The sequence below is a fragment of the Convolutriloba macropyga genome, chromosome 15 (assembly GCF_964194025.1).
Source record: "Convolutriloba macropyga chromosome 15, txConMacr16.3, whole genome shotgun sequence".
Taxonomy (NCBI): domain Eukaryota; kingdom Metazoa; phylum Xenacoelomorpha; order Acoela; family Convolutidae; genus Convolutriloba; species Convolutriloba macropyga.
In genome coordinates this window covers 18,313,502-18,331,376 of record NC_134482.1, presented here as the reverse complement: position 1 = coordinate 18,331,376, position 17,875 = coordinate 18,313,502, and the positions used below count along the sequence as shown (strand labels likewise).

At 36.7% G+C, this 17,875-nt stretch overlaps 3 protein-coding genes across 5 annotated transcripts in view; 2 read left to right on the top strand and 1 right to left on the bottom strand.

Annotated features, from left to right (window-relative positions):
- LOC142354325 (ras-related protein Rap1-like) overlaps positions 1–17,875 on the bottom strand; it is a 519,643-nt gene that overhangs the window by 106,830 nt on the left and 394,938 nt on the right. The gene's annotated exons all lie outside the window — the stretch shown is intronic.
- LOC142354324 (uncharacterized) overlaps positions 1–17,875 on the top strand; it is a 498,674-nt gene that overhangs the window by 470,155 nt on the left and 10,644 nt on the right. The gene's annotated exons all lie outside the window — the stretch shown is intronic.
- LOC142354323 (nicotinamidase-like) overlaps positions 1–17,875 on the top strand; it is a 496,312-nt gene that overhangs the window by 470,149 nt on the left and 8,288 nt on the right. For 2 of the 3 annotated variants that reach the window (XM_075406591.1, XM_075406590.1), the window contains exons 2-3: positions 10,140–10,264; positions 10,354–10,610. In XM_075406591.1, coding sequence (XP_075262706.1) covers positions 10,148–10,264; positions 10,354–10,610 — 374 coding nt within the window. In that variant the 5' untranslated portion in view covers positions 10,140–10,147. Of the gene's footprint in view, positions 1–9,860; positions 9,880–10,139; positions 10,265–10,353; positions 10,611–17,875 lie in introns of those variants that run through there. The other variant, XM_075406592.1, reaches the window with a different exon arrangement.

Genomic DNA, 17,875 nt, shown 5'->3' with positions numbered 1-17,875 from the left:
CAGGCATAGAGCAGGCAAAAAAATCCCCCACGCTGACTCTCTGTCGCGCATAAACACAGAAGATGATGAGAAACAGCGTTTGTTAACGCTGTTGCGATGGACGCAGAGCAGGACAGTAGCAATAATGATAGTCGAGGTTGGCAATTAGACAAACTGCAGAGAGTAAAACTGCAAAATTCTCTGCAAAATGACAAACTACTCAAAAAAAAATACTCTTGGGTACTAAAAAAAGACCGGAACCACGGAAAATGAAAAATGGAGCATCAAAGGATGTATGCAAATACTGGGTACAGCATACAAATCTTTGTCTCACAGACGGGATTTTGCATTGTAAACCCCAAACAGAACCCAACTTTGAGACTGTTTACTAAAAGCTTGTACCATGGGAGTGAGTTTCCAACGTGCTTGAGCTGTTGCATGACTCTCCTAGCGCAGTTCACTTTGGAATTGGGAAAACATACCAAAAAGCTTTTGACAATTTTTATTGGCCTCGCATGACAAGGGACGTAAGAAACCGGATAGAAAGCTGCGACGTGTGCCTAAGAAGGAAAGACACTAGGCAGAAATATCGGCAATCACTCACAAAATGAAAAACTAGTCCTCCAATTTTCCAAGTATCTCTTGATATCATACGTCCACTTTCCGAGTCTCAGGAAAACAAGTACATTTGATGATTGGTGATCAATTCAATAAATGGTATGAACCCGTAGCTTTACCCAATCAAGCGGCAAAAACCTTTTAGAGACCGTTTTTTGAACACTGGATAGTGAGATTTGGCTGTCCAGTTAAACTACACAGTGACCAAGGGTCAAACCTCATGTCAAAATTATTTCGTAGTCTTTGCAGTGAACTAGGAATTCAGAGGACATCAGCAACGTCCTACCACACACAAGGGAACGCGATGATTCATAGAACAAATCGAACAATGGAAGAATGTCTCTCCAAATACAGAGGCCAATATCAATATGATTGGACCAAATTTCTACCCTTAGCGATGATGGCCTTTCAATCATCAATTCATAGTGTAAAAAATACATTGCTGCGTATGTGGTACTGGGTATTCCACTGTCGCTACCTATAGACTGCTTCTATTGCACACAACAGGCCGCGATATATGCAACACCAGGTGACTTTGTTTTCACAATGAAACAGAAACTACAGGAAACGCACCAGTTGATGCGAGAGTTTATGCATGTCGTACAAGAACGTCAGAAGAACTATTATGAGAGCAGTAGGTATGGACCGAGCTATAAATTTGGAGAAGTGTTAGTTTTCAACCCAGCTGTAAAAAAGGGCGAAAATAGAAAATTTACTTCTTTCAATAGAGGACCATACACAATGGTTGAAATTATAAACGACATGAATTTCAAGGAGAAGATAAAAAATACGAGGAAAATTATTAACTTCATTATGACCGACTGGAAAAATAAAAAACACGAGAAAAGTCATTCACGCCTGAGCCTCAGATAAAGCAGAAAACAACAGTTGAGGAGCAGGAGAATATCGATTCGAACAACTCCTTCGAAGATGGTATAATTGAAATAGAATCATCCAGAGACAGTAAAAGTAATCTAAACACAGAAAATCTAAACAGAGTGAAGCTACACTAAATGTTACAAATGAGAGTGAAGCTACAAAATCAGAGCAAGAAACTTCTAAAGGGCTAGAGAAGGCAAACAAGTTTGTCGAGGGAGCAACTTGGTCGAAACCTGCAGACTACACTGGAAAGAAACAGCAGAAACAAAACTTCTAAAACCAGAAAAAAACCACAAGAATCTAGTAGTAAAACAAAAAGCACTGAAGAAGCGGTTAGTAGTGATCCCAAGGAACCAAAAATGGCTACAAGGTCTAGCAGCCAAAAAACAGTGCCTGAGAAGCGTTGGTTTTCAACCCAATAGTAAAAAAAGAAGAAAAAGAAAATTTACTTCTTTCTGTAGACGACCTTACACAATAGTTAAAAATATAAGCGATTTGATTTTCCAGGTGGAAGATAACAGGACGAAGAAAACTATTAAGGTCCATTATGACTTACTCAAAAACATAAAACACTAGAAAAGCCGTTCACGCCTGACCCTCAAGCGAAACAGAAAACAACAGTTAAAGAGGAGACGAATTTCTATTTTAGCAGCTCAGACTCTGATGATAAAATTAAATTATATTCATCGACAGACAGTGAAAGTAACCTAAAAACATAAAATCAATCTGAAGCTGAGAAAGCCAACAATTCACTAAATGTTACAAATGACACGTCTGAGAATGAAGCTAAAGAATCCGAATAAGAAACCTCCAAAGAGCAAGAGAAGGCCAACAAAGCTGACGAGATGCAACTTCATCGAAACCTAACACTTGACAAAATCAGCGACAAAAACGAAAATTCCAAAATTAGAACTAAACCAAAGGAAACTAGTAGTAAAACAAAGGGTACTGAGGAAAAAATTAATAGTGATCCAAAGGCACAAAAATGACTACGAGGTCTAGCAGCCGGTTAAAATCGCTACCTGAAATAAAAGAAATAATTTACTGATTAACATGAAGAGTACTTTAGCCGTCAGGAAACTGATGATTTTTTTGTTTCTGAAAAATCCAGAAAATAATGGAATCGAAAAAAAAGTGAGTTCGTCCGGAGCGTTGTGTGATGGAGTATCACTATGTTTGTATCTTCCATTGCTAGCCATTTTTGCTTCTCCATCACCTTGTATCAATTATGCGATTATGGTTTTGAAAATATTTTATCAACAAAAACATATTTTCTAGATCACAGTGCAAACTACGATAACAAAATTCGAGTATCGGAAACAATAGAAAAAGGCGGTTTTATAAATGCTGAGGTTCAACCTGAGGTACGACTAAAATTTTGCATGTATGAAGCCGCATATACAGTGTCGGCACTTAAAAAAAGTAACGTATATGACGATGCCGTTTTTTTCACAGAAAATTCAAGATTACGAAAATCAATATATAGGGACATTTGGCAGAAAAAAGATTTTGCCATACTAGGTTTTGGAGATAAGTCCTTTAAAGTCAACAGGTCGGTAACTAAAAAAACTTTACGACAGGCCAGCGAAACCACTTATGTCGAAAGAGCATAGTCAAAGCTTCATGGCGAAAAATGGTTGCGAAGGCGCTTGTAGAGTGGTCTTCATCTTCAGGGGAAAAATTTAATGGAAGTGTGGTAATTAATGCAAAAATTTACATCTAAACAATTTAGGGGAAGCTGCTATAAGTAAACCTTTTAAATTTTAAGGATTCACTAGGTTTCTCTCAAAAATTGTTTTCATCGAAACCACATATTTTAAAAAATCAAGTTGAGCAAACAAATCGAACGATCAAACACTTTAAAAGGAGGACCCTGCAAAAATTGTTGGTAACAACAAGACCACATTTATCAGCGAAAACATTTTACACAAAAACGAAAATGAAGATTTTGCATGTGAAATCTTAAAGGAAAAGGCAATTAATTTGTGTGGACAGCAGGTGAAAACAACCGGAGTTCTAGGTGTTTTTACTGCAAGGGAAGTTCAGAACTGAAAACTTTTAGTCTTAAAATAACCATAGAAATGTTTCTTTCAAGCGTTAGTGACACCTCTAATTTCGAACTTCTCAAAAAAGGGCTATTTTTTAATGAACATTAGAACGCTCCAATTCGAAATTCAACGGCTGAAAACAATGATTGAAATATCAAAAAAAAATATTTTCAGTTCATCAGTAACGCTCTTCGAGAAAGGAACTCACGTTGAAAGAGCATGATCTGTATTATATGTTGATAAATGTGCCAAGATGGTAGTAACAATAGTTAAACTTCCTTTTCGCACAGATGTTCCAGTACTATTAGAGGGTCAGAACTTTTCTTCTATTAGATATTTGGACTCTATTACAAAGATTTTGTACCAGAGTTATACAATCGCTGCATGCAACCCGCTGCACACATATGTTGTTAAATTATAAGACCGCCGTTTTCAACATTACGGAGAAACGCTGATGAAATTCAATTATGAGTTTTATCAGTGGTCGATGAATAGTAACTTAAATGTAAGTGATTAGAACCTGCATCGCAGCCTTTTCTCCACATTCAGACGTAAAAAAGAGTGAAATTGCTCCAACAAATCGCCATACTAGTAAAAGAATTGTCACTTGGGAAGCATTCACAGATTTGATTGGAAAAAACAGTCATGAATATTTTTTCACTGGAATGACCCGTTTCATCATTAAATTTTTCGAACAAATGAAATAACACTTTTTTTTGAAAAAGCGAAGGACGTTGCTGTGTCAGTCTTAACAGTGAACCTCAATTTTCGTTTGTTAAAAGTTTCCTAAATTGTTCATCTATTTAGGATTAGTTAATATTGGAACGTCTTGGTAACAACTATTGCCGAATTGTGACCCCATAACGGGAACACGTATGTATAATCAATTATTCAAATTAATAAATGAACTACAAGAACAAAAGTAAATGATTGAAGAAAAAGAGTACTTAAAAAGGTCAGTTGTTTCGGAAAAAAAGAGGAGACGTCTCGCTTTCGAGACCATAAAAGGGAAGAGAAAAAAATTTGTCATGAATTCAAGACCAAAAACGGAAGGAACGTCTTGAGTTCGAGACCAAAAAAAGAACGGAAAGAAGGAAAATCATGAGTTCAAGATTGAAAATATCGATAAACGTTAGAAGCAAAATGGGTTTTTTATTCAGTATAGCCGATAACGAGTTTCCATAGATTGGTGAATATGTGTACTACGTGCCAAAATTATGGAAAGTTGTTTCCAATATTTCCCCGTGAATGTACCGAGTGTAAATCTTGTCTGTCGCGGACTTGGAAAATGTTAACGCTAGAACATCTGGCACCAGCCAATATTTGGTCGCCTGCTCTGCAGACTCAGGTGGAACTGCGAATCCAGTGCTTGCAGTTAGAGAAGTTGAAAAGCAATAACTCCTCACTTCGAAAAGACCTATTCGAGTATCGACAGGAATTGGATAACCATGGCAACAAAACCAAAGAGGCAACAAAAGAAACATTGGGCAAATGGAGCTCCGTGTGTGAGGCGTTACGAGATAATTTAAAAACAGCAGCAGCCAGAAATGCTGAACAGGAGAATTCCATTGAGGTATTGAAGCAAGAGTTGGCCGATTTGAAAGTCAAAGCTGCTAAAAACGACGAAGCCATCAAAAAATTGAGAAATGAATGACCAATTGAGGTCAGAACTTGAGCAGCTGAAAAACTACCACTATTGTTTGGTCAACGAATGCCAAAAATATTCTGTCATTGATCGACAAAAATTTAATCTGGGAAACAAAAAGGCCATGGAGAAGTGTTTAACCGAGATTGGAAACACAAACTTGTTGAAACGGCCTGCAACGCTTTATGGGATTTTGCTGGTAAGAAGTTCTGCTTCAAAGGATTAAATCAGGAAACGCAACCACAATATGAGCCTGTTGACCCACCCTGATGATGGTGAAGACGAGGAGTTTTCAAAGACCATCAACCGGGTATTCAAAATTCTGACAAATCATGTGTCGCGAGAACCGTACAACAGATTTGGATTTGACGAGGCCGAAAAAATTATGAACAACGAAATTTGTTAATTAAACTGTCCATATGAAACTACAAACTTTTTGTAAAGTAAGACGTTCATATAACAAGAACTGTGAATGAAAATATTGTTTGATCTTGAGTGAGTGGTGCATTCTGTTCTTGTTAAAAGGGGGACATTGTGAGTGTTACAGGTATATAAAAAGAAGTACTAAAAACCTTGGGTTCCGAGGTTAAGAATCCAGTTTAAAACTTGATTTTTTACCTGATTTATGGTTGACTCAAGATTGGTAGGTGTCAGAAAAGAAAATAGAGCTTTGATTAGACAAAGCTCGATCTTCGAGCAAAATCAACGAAACTGACATATCTTCGTTGACTTGATTAATTTACCACCTTGATAGAACCGGTTTTGGGTACAGACCAAAGCGAGGATTAAATTCATTCATTTAAAACCAAATTTACCACCAGAGCTAACCACTTGGTAAAAAAATGAAAAAACTCAAAAAACGATTTTTTGGATGTGAGGAAAAAAGGGATGATATCGGTTAAAAATTGCGAAGTTTTAAGGTCCACTGGAGCACAACCAGCAAGGTTGTGTGGATCAGCTAAGGTACACAAAAAAGGAACGCCTCTGAGAACTGTTTTTTCTATCCCGAGAAGTAAAATTATCAAGTTTCAAACGCCCTTTTTCAATAAGATTGAAGGAGCAAACATAGAAACAAACAGCAATGACGCACAAAAGTATCTGGAGAAAAAAAATTGAAAGAGATATACAATGCTATCACTAGCTATAAAAAGTTTATACAGCAACGTTCCCATAAAGGAAGTCATTGAAATTGCCCTGCGATCACTTTATGGTAGGGACGATAAGCCAGACATACCTAGAACAACAATGAAACGTCTGCTTGAATTAGCCGTTACAGACGTCCATTTCAAATGCAATGAAAGTTGGTCCTGTCAGAAAGACGGGTTGGCAATGGGTGCGTCCTTGGCAGTAATTTTAGCTAACCTCTTGATAAAAATATGGTAGCCAAAATTGAATCTACAGGCACCTAAATGCAAAACCATCTCACAAGGTAGCGCCTGTTGCAATTGCAAACACCGTGTGACAGCACATTCCAGGGGTGTTGAGAGTGAAATTTGCAATAGGTGGTTTCACTGAAAATGTCAGCGAATCAGTAACACAGAAGATGATAGCAAAAAAACCAGTTCTGGATGTGCTCGTTTTGCCATGAAAATGCTAAGACTGACATTAACCGTTCGTCCGAAACAAAATTTTCTAAGATATATCGACGCTATTGTGAGAACTCTTAGAGGTGGCACCAAAGAGCTGTTAGATGAAGTCAATAACCTCCACCCAAGTCTTCAATTTATATTAGAAATAACGGATGACAAAAACAGTCTGCCATTTGTGGACAATTCAAATAACGTACCACCAGAGGGTACAATTTTTTTGCACAAGGTATCAAAAACCATCAGATACTGGAACAATTCTAAAATATTACTAAGCAGCCCTTCAACATAGGAAAAGCATAATCCAGGGAACAATACACCGCCTGTTCCGAGGCACTAGCAAGTGGGAAGCGTTCCATGAAGCATTGAAAGAAAAAAGAAAAAATGGGAATGTAATCAATATCCGAAGCATTGGGTGGGGAATATTGTCAAGGATTCAATTAACCAGCTGCGAATGAAAAAACAAAGAAAAGGATATAACGTTGGCGTATTATACAGCAGAAAAATACTGAGAAGCTACAATTTGTTTCACATTACAGAGGCAACCTTTCTATGGAATTTGTAAAGAAGCTGAATAAAATTCATCCTTTACAGACAGTCTAGCTTTGATAAAGACCTCAAATCCCACTTGGTTTATGAACTTATTTGCGATTGATGCTAATCCATCTATGTAGGGCAGACATGCAGACAACTATAGATATGCAAATATCAACTGTAGATATGTAAGAGTTCTTTTTATATTTTCTTGAATGAGTGATTTTATTGATTTGCATTCTATTTTCTGGCTTTTTATTTTAGAAATTTTTGACCTTTTAACCTCACGATGAACTCAGAGTTCGAAAACGTTCGTAAGAAAGTTTTAAATCGACAATCCTTTTTAAAATCTTAATTTGTTCAAACCAATTTTTCTTCACATTGAGTTCAAGATTGAAGATATCGATAAACGTTAGAAGCAAGATGTCTCATAGTGGGGGATCACTACTCATCCATTGAATTGTCCTACGCGGCTCAAGAGCCAACCCCCTTTATTTTATTTTCGATAAGAGAGGCATAACGCAAAACACAGCTAAAGATGAAATTGTGATCAAAAATGAAAAACAGATCAATAACAGCCTGCAAAATTTAATGAAGCAAGGGAAAATTAGTGACAAAATTTATCAAAGACTCAGGTCAACAGGTTCACAACCAGCGAGGCTTTATGGCCTGGCAAAGGTACATAAAAAAGATACACCTCTCCGACCTGTTCTTTCAATACCGGGTAGCAGCTACGAAAACTTGAACAGATTTTTGACACCATTTTTCCAGAAACTACCGGGCGCAAACATTGAAACCAACACGCAAGATGCTAGAAAAGCCTTAGAGTCTCTCACTCTTGAAGATGACGAGCAGATAGTATCTCTTGACGTAAAAAGTTTGTACACCAACGTTCCAGTTGGAGAGGCTATAGAAATTGCTCTAAGAGATCTCTATTCAAGCAACCTAGCTCCAGATATCCCAAGGTCCGCCATGAAAAGTTTGCTAAAGCTTGCGGTGACGAATGTTCATTTCAAATGTAATGGGATCTGGTATGTACAATCAGAGGGACTGGCTATGGGTGCATCACTGGCTGTAATACTAGCAAATGTGTGGATGAAATCGTTTGAGGCATCACTTCAAAAACCAGAGCTCAGTAAAAACTTTTCCAGATGCGACCAAAACGGGAATTGCAAAGACTGTAACCGGAGAGTGACCTACCGAGGAAAAGGAGTGGAATGTGAGTCATGCAAAAACTGGTTTCATGCAAGATGCCAAAAAATATCGAATGAGGAATACGCCAACATGCAGGATGTGGTTTGGATTTGTACTTATTGCAGCAACCAACAGACAGTGGGACACGATAAGGAGATGAAATTGTTTAAAAGGTATGTGGATGATATTATCTGCACGGTTCGTGGTCACCCGGATGAGTATTTAAAATTTGCAAATTCATTACACAACAACCTGCAATTTACCTTAGAAAAAGTGAACATGGATGGGGGTTTGGCTTTTCTTGACATTAACGTAAATGTGAGCAGCAAAAATAATATCACCTGTCATTGGTATCAAAAACCAACTGACACTGGAATAATACTGAATTTTCGCAGCTGTGCACCGCTTCAACATAAGAAAAATGTGATTCAAGGGACGGTTCACAGGGTTTTTAATGCAACCTCTAATTGGTTGGCCTTCGATCAGGCTCTTGAAAAGAACAAATCTTGCTGGACCAAAAATCAATATCCAGAGGAATGGTCTTCAAAAATTGTGAATCAGACTCTAGAAAAAATAATAAGTGGCGGTAAAGACCAATTAAGAACAACACCAAAAGAGCATCAAAAAAGCAAGACTAAATCTAATGATAAGCCAACTATTTTTCTACAATACAGAGGCAACCTCACTCAAAACTTCGCAAGCAAATTGAAGAAACTATGCGAATTGCAAGTAGTTTTTACAACGCGAAAATTAAGATCGTGCCTCCCCACCCTGAAATCATCCTTTGATAGAGATCTGAAATCCCACGTGGTATATGAAATTAAATGTAATGGATGCGGATCCATCTATGTTGGGCAAACAAGCCGGCATGTTACCACAAGGATAACAGAACATCAAAAGAAGGATTAACAGGTGGGTCAACATCTAGTTGAATGTCGTGGCGCCACGAATGACATTGAATGGAGAATTCTGGACGCCTGTCGGTCAGTAGAAAAACTAATGATCATCGAAGCTATATATATCAGCAAGCTGAAGCCGGCACTAAACACACGCGACGAATATAGGGGGAGGGAACTCACGCTAAAATATTAGTTCAAATCATAATTTTGACTAAATGAGAATGCATAGGGCAAAAAACGTTTTGTGCATGACAAAACGAAATTTGCAAAACCTCCACAAGAGGGATACTTATGGTTAGGGCAAATTCGGAAGAACCCTAAAAATACAAGAACATGGACAAAATAGAAAAATCCGGAATAGGAATGTTTTTAAGTAAATTGATAACAGATGTAAATATGTGTTGTAAATAGGCTAAATATTGTATATAAGGAAAAATTTTCGATTGAATTTTTTAGAATGTTTCCTAGAATTGTTTTAATTGTCATCTCAGACAAATGTAAATACATATTCATTTTATCTTTTAACAATTTGTAAAACAGTTTTAACCTGACGATGAACGTAAAGTTCGAAAACGTTTGTTTTAAGTATTGGAAGTAATTTTAATTTGACAAATTGGTTTCTTTTGCAAAACACAATAATTCGGAACAGTCGCAAAAGTGGAACAATATACATATAATCTAAATCAAAATATCAATCGCACTGGAACATTTTTAGAATGATGTGGTGACAAGCTTAGAAAAACGCGCGGTGTTTCAGGTCTTGACATGCTCGCAGAAGATATGAACGAGCTGTTTGGGATCTATTCAACCGACAAAAAGCTGCCTCGTAAAAATCTGATATCACTTTTACAGTCAATATTTGATAGCGCATCAGAAATTGAGGTATGCTATATCTCAAGTCAAGATGTGCTCAATAACAGATAATATCAAATTCTGTAACCCCTTTTTGAACAAACTGTTATCTGTTTCAGTGTGAGAGCCTATGCGACAGTTTGCTGAATAGGAAAGATGTTGACCTCTCCATGCCACAATTCAAAATAATTTGGGACAATTTTCTCGAGCCAGTACTAAAACCAGTTTCAGCCTTCGTTATTGTTGACGTTCAAAATGACTTTATATCGGGATCGTTAGCGCTGACAAATTGCCCGGCACAAGAAGATGGAGCAGAAGTGGTGCCGGTCATCAACCGACTTCTAACCTCAACGCCATTCAGTCATGTGTTTTACACGTAAGAATTGGACCAATATTGGTACATACAAATGTTAGAAACGCAAAATTATAATAAAAAATGACAACAACAGAAGAGCCGATCGACAGGCGAATGTAGCTGCGAAGCGATATGATTGATTTTATTGGGGGTTTTCATTGACTCGAAAAGGATTATTGGTTTTCTAGTTTTTCATAGCCGCTTAGCGATGGCTAGTGATATTATTGGCCTTCTTTTGATTTTTTACAATTCAAAGAATTTGAATTGTATTGGGGTGCTGTCTTTTTTTACAATTTGAAGAATTTTAATTGTATTAAAATTCTTTTTTTAAGATCTGTTCACACATTTACTTTTGAAGTCAAATTGGAGTAGTGATTTTGGTCACGCCGAAACAGGAAATGGCGCGAAAACGCGAGTGGTTTTGCGGCGGGAAATTTTTTCGCTCTAATTTTAAAGAAGAGTGAGAAAACGGTGTTTGAACAACAATTCGCTTTCTCGCTAGTGGTTTTTTTCACATGCGGCAATTCGCTTTGATTTTTACTGTTCTTTCAATTTTTTGGCGACAAGTTTTTTCTAAATGGTTTTCCCAATCCATTCTTGGTTCATTCTAGGCCTAGGTTTTTTTGTTTGAACGAAATTTCTTTCTTGCTAGTGTTTTTTTGTTCAAATGCTGCATTTTGACATTGATTTTCAGATTTCTTTTTTGTTTTTTAATTTTTTTTTGGAAACGGTTTTCCGATTCACTCATAGTCCGTTCTAGATCTATTTTTTTGTTTAGTAAGTGAAATTTCATTGAATTGTACGTCAGGACTTGTCCGGCTACGTTTTTTAAGTTCTGTTCACACATTTTCATGATTTTTTTGAAGTCAAATTGGAGTAGTGATTCTGGTCACTTTGAAACGGGAAGTGCAGTGAAGCGAGGGGTTTTGCGGCATGCATTTTTTTTGCCCTAATTTTCAAGTAGAGTGAGGAAACGGTGTTTGAACAAAAATTCGATTTCTCGCTAGTGGTTTTTTGTTCACATGTGGCAATTTCACTTTCAATTTTACTATTTTTTTTTTATCAGATTTTTTCTTAATGGTTTTACCTATCCATTCATAGTTCATTGTAGGCATAGTTTTTTTTGAACCAATTTTTATCTCTCTAGTGGTTTTTCTTACTCACGTGAAGTATTTTAAGTTTGATTTTCTTTTTTTATTTTTTCGATCTATTTTTTAGAATTAATTTTCCCAATTTACTCATAGTCCGTCTAGTCTTTTGTTTAGTCAATGAAAATTCGTTGAAAAATGAAAAATTTTCGCTGAAGGCGGGATTTGTTTCCCCCAGTCCTTTAAAATGGCCATTGTTAAGCCCCACTTGAAGAAATCAAATTCTGACAATGAAGATTTTTCAAATTATCGACCTATCTCAAACCTTAGTTAATTTCAAACTATTAGAACGGGCAGCTTTCATGCAAATGCGTGAACACCTTGAAAAGAATAGTTTCTTTAGCAAATACCAAAGTGCCTACAGGTTTTTTTTTCTGCAGAAACAGCGCTCGTTAAGGTGACAAATGATTTGCTCCTCAATTTAGATAGATCAAAAAGCTTTTTTTATATTGGACTTGATCTATGAGCTGCCTTTGACACTCTGGATCATGAATTATTTCTTTCTATTCTAAAGTTTGGGTTTCAAAGATAACGTGCTTAGCGTTTTAAATGGTTATCTGAGAAGTAGATCTCAAAAATTGTTGATTGATGGTGAATATTCGATGCCAAGAACTATAAAAACGTGATTTCCTCAAGGATCTCTTCTAGGTCCCGTTCTTTTTTCATGCTAATTTTTTTCCTCTGGAAGTTCTGCTTGAACGTCTTGATGTCAATTATCATTTTTATGCTGATGACACATCTATTTTGTTTACCATGCTTCGATAAATCAGGTGGCTTTTGATCTGATTCCGATTAAACTCGAAAAAAACTGAGTGCGTGTTTATTAGTAGAAAGAATAGTTATATTGGCGAAAAGCAATATTTGACTTCCAAAAGACGCCAATTTTTTCAACAATGTTTCTTTGTTGGGCTTCAACTTAGATTCCAAATTTCCATATACGAAACAAGTTAGTTCTGTGTGCCGTAAATAATATTATTTCCTGCAAAAATTTTTATCTCAGATACAGTCGACAATCGAGTTAATTCGGGTAATGATTCTCTCGTGACTAGATTACTGCAAGTCACTGTAGAATGGACTACCTGTTTATATTACGCAGAAATTACAGCGTGTAATGAACTCAGCATGTCTCATTTTTAGGCTCTCACCTGGTTCATCAACAGCGATTTATATGAAAGAGCTTCATTGGCTACCCATGAAACAACGTGTCCTGTACAAAATTCTACTTTTCGGTCACCGTTTATTTCACCATCCGTGGAAAATTCTGATGTATCTTTTCCGAAGTGATAAGGTGACTAGATGCCAATATGTGTACATTTTGAAGGTTCCTAATGTCACATCTGCATTTGGGCGAAGATCATTCTGTTTGGCTGTTCCTTTCAAATGGTATAAGTTGCCTTTTGAGATAAAACTAATACCCAATGAGTTTGATTATCGCAATAAACTGAAAAGTTTTTAAATTTAATATTTGATTTTGAAAGCACTTTTGAGTTTGTAAATAGTGCGTAAACCTATAATAATAATGATAATAATAATAAATATAATTGTACGTCAGGACTTGTCCTGCTATGTTGTTTGATTTCGTCGTCAAGATTTTTACGGTCATATGATGTCACCACCACTTCAAATCTGCTTTTGCTCATTCGTTCCCACAATTTCACTTCAATCGCGTGCACGAGTCATTTCTCACTCTTAATGGCGCGAGCTGTTTGTTTATTAACGTGATTGTTTTTGGTCACACTTGACTCACCTCACTCTCAAAAATGAATTCCTCACTCTGAAATTGACTTTTTCTCTTTGATTCAAAGAGATAAAGTCAAGTAAATGTGTCACTCTCAACTGAAGCCTATTTGAGAGCAACAAATAGAAGCAGCATCTCAACATCTTTTTTTGCTTGTTTCTTTCACTATTTTTTTGAGAATTCAGATCTTCGAAGCTATTGCGGCTATTTTCTGGCAATCTGCCAGCTCTGTTGTTTAACTGGACTTTCGATCTATTCGGATTGCGTTCTAATTTAATAGCCGAAAAAAGAAAAACTGATTCGTTGACCAGTTTTTTTAACGGGTGATGGTTTTAAGAATTTTTTCTGTCGAATAGTGCATATACTCAAACCAATTTCAGCCACTGTTTTGTTGGACGGATTTTCACTAATGACTTTCACGAGAAAAGACATCAATTAAAACTTTTTTGATTTTCAATTTTCGAAGACGATATTTTTAGCCTCCCTTCTTCCACAGTGGTTGCAATTGATTAAGCTCGACCATTTTCCATCTAAAATGTTTTTCGTGGATCTCCGACTGTCCGAGTTTTCTGAAAGTTCGATTTAGCATCGCAATCATGTGCTGGGTGTTTACTGAAGTTTTATTTGATAACAAATTTTTAATAACCGCCGTCAGGTGATCGACGCCCTCTAGGAACAACAACGAAACCTATCAAGTGCTCTCCCTATTATAAAGGTATCAGTACTTTCATTCTCATGTTTTTATTCTTAGTCAATTGTCCACTGTTGACCTAAATCACTGTTTCATTTAACTGTATGTGATATTGGTCGATGACAACAGCAGCGGAAATTCGCAGATCTATGTGTCGAAAGAACTTTTATCCCCAAGCCGACGAGCTTGTAAGAGCTTCTGAAGTATTCAAACAACTTAGAGACAAACTAACGAAAGAGTGGCTATTATGTCTACTGAAGACACCATTGAGCATCTAAAACAAGCTTAGTACACCAATAGTTTATTTGATTCAATTATCCCTAAATTAGATGAGGTTAAGAATGTCACTGGTAGCTGCCTGAATTGAGTGTTTCTGCAAATTTTGGGAAACGATCCAAGAGACTTGGCCCAGAAAAGCGTGACCCTGAAGCTATATCTAGAGCAGATGAAGTACTGATGGATTGCGAACACGACAAACGACTTCTAATCTCCAATGCATATAAACTCAAAAGAAAATGTCTTTGTTCAGCCAAAACTGAAATGGAGTGAACGTTCAATAGAGAAAACTCTTCTCCAGCTCCGATACAGCCTCGTTCAAAAAGTCATCTATAAAAAACTTCCGATTGCGAGATCTTAAACTATATTACAATGGTCATGAAAATGATCGAAAGGATGCTGAAGAATTCTTTAGGGCACTGAGCCAAAATGCTTCGCAATGACTTAACCGGCCGGTCCAGCAGCTTCTGCTCCTAGATATCAGACTTCTCAATATACCAAGCAAACTGCTCTGCTTGATTTTGCTAACATTCATTGTTTTGACATAACTGTTTTGACTGAAAGCTGGTTTTCTGAAGAGACAGACAGTGCAGCTTGTTTGGTTTGTTGAGATTATATCACGTCGAGAAAGAACGAAGAGCTTGGTGGTGTTCTTGTTATGAAACGAAAATTTTCTTTGTTACCTGTAGATCATTTGGATGTGTGTTCTGACACTGATTTTGGTTGCTATTTTAAAGAAATCATACTGCTATTATTTTTTAAATTTTCGTCAAGGTTCTTGTTACGATCATATGACGTCACCAACACTTCAAATCTGCTTTTGTTCATTCGTTAATGAAATTTCATTTCAATTGCGTGCATGAGTCATTTCTCACTCTTAATAGAGCGAGTTTTTTTTTGCTAATTCGCGTAATTGTTGTTGTTCACACTTGACTTACCTCACTCTCAAAAATGACTTCCTCACTCTGAAATTGACTTTTTTCACTTTGATTCAAAGAGATAAAGTCAAGTAAATGTGTCACTCTCAACTGAAGCCTATTTGAGAGCAGCTAATAGAAGCAGCAATAAGTTATACAGATTCTGAATCAAGATATAACATCTCAACATCTTTGTCTATTTCTTTCACGATATTTTTGAGAATTCAGATCTTCGAAGCTATGGCGGCTATTTTCTGGCAATCTGCCAGCTCTGTTGTTTAACTGAACGAAGAGCTTGGTGGTGTTCTTAATATGAAACGAAAATTTTCTTTGTTACCAGTAGATCATCTGGATGTGTTCTGACACTGATTTTGCTGAATGTTTTATCTTAAAGACATCATACTGCGTTGTTTTAGTTATTGCTGTGTATTTACCTCCGTTATATTCCTCTAATAATGTTTCCTCGGATTTCCTACTTAATTTTATTGAACATGCAGTCAAACTGGCATAATTATCAATCTCCGTCATGTGACATCTCACTGTGTAATGGGCAATCTTAAACTATTACAATTCAAATTAATTTTTGCTCAGAAACACTCCAGGACGTGTAACCCAGAAAAGTTTACTCATAGGCACTCAAATTGCTTGATGAGTTTCATGAACTCATGGACTTCATTTACTTTTTTCATTATCCCGATGAAGTAAATGTAACTGTGTTCTATAGAAATTTATGGGAGCTGGTTGATAATTGTTTCCCTCGAGCAATAAGAAAACGATTAATGGAACCTCTTTACTACACCTCACATACAATGTATTGTCTTAATAGAAGGAACACAGCTGCAGGACGTTTCGCGAAAAATGGATCATATAAAAATAGGACTAAGCTAGATCAAGTGAATTGTGATTTTGGCGTTTCTGCTGAACTGGGCACAGTTTGTTTTACAAACGGAGCTTTCACTTCAACAATCGACGACAGTTTTTCACTTGTCTGAAGCATAAAGAAAAACATTTATCCTATTATATACGACGATGGAACCCCTCTTACCTCTGGCCAGAAGATTGCTGAAGCTTTTAACGATTTTTTTATACAAGTTTTAATCGAAGTTATTGCAATTTCACGTGCTACGATTCGAAAAATTCCGTTATGCTAACCGATAGCTCAGCATATTTTTTCACGCATATTTTGAAATTTTGATAACAAATTTTTAATAACCGCCGTCAGGTGATCGACGCCCTCTAGGAACAACAACGAAACCTATCAAGTGCTCTCCCTATTATAAAGGTATCAGTACTTTCATTCTCATGTTTTTATTCTTAGTCAATTGTCCACTGTTGACCTAAATCACTGTTTCATTTAACTGTATGTGATATTGGTCGATGACAACAGCAGCGGAAATTCGCAGATCTATGTGTCGAAAGAACTTTTATCCCCAAGCCGACGAGCTTGTAAGAGCTTCTGAAGTATTCAAACAACTTAGAGACAAACTAACGAAAGAGTGGCTATTATGTCTACTGAAGACACCATTGAGCATCTAAAACAAGCTTAGTACACCAATAGTTTATTTGATTCAATTATCCCTAAATTAGATGAGGTTAAGAATGTCACTGGTAGCTGCCTGAATTGAGTGTTTCTGCAAATTTTGGGAAACGATCCAAGAGACTTGGCCCAGAAAAGCGTGACCCTGAAGCTATATCTAGAGCAGATGAAGTACTGATGGATTGCGAACACGACAAACGACTTCTAATCTCCAATGCATATAAACTCAAAAGAAAATGTCTTTGTTCAGCCAAAACTGAAATGGAGTGAACGTTCAATAGAGAAAACTCTTCTCCAGCTCCGATACAGCCTCGTTCAAAAAGTCATCTATAAAAAACTTCCGATTGCGAGATCTTAAACTATATTACAATGGTCATGAAAATGATCGAAAGGATGCTGAAGAATTCTTTAGGGCACTGAGCCAAAATGCTTCGCAATGACTTAACCGGCCGGTCCAGCAGCTTCTGCTCCTAGATATCAGACTTCTCAATATACCAAGCAAACTGCTCTGCTTGATTTTGCTAACATTCATTGTTTTGACATAACTGTTTTGACTGAAAGCTGGTTTTCTGAAGAGACAGACAGTGCAGCTTGTTTGGTTTGTTGAGATTATATCACGTCGAGAAAGAACGAAGAGCTTGGTGGTGTTCTTGTTATGAAACGAAAATTTTCTTTGTTACCTGTAGATCATTTGGATGTGTGTTCTGACACTGATTTTGGTGGCTATTTTAAAGAAATCATACTGCTATTATTTTTTAAATTTTCGTCAAGGTTCTTGTTACGATCATATGACGTCACCAACACTTCAAATCTGCTTTTGTTCATTCGTTAATGAAATTTCATTTCAATTGCGTGCATGAGTCATTTCTCACTCTTAATAGAGCGAGTTTTTTTTTGCTAATTCGCGTAATTGTTGTTGTTCACACTTGACTTACCTCACTCTCAAAAATGACTTCCTCACTCTGAAATTGACTTTTTT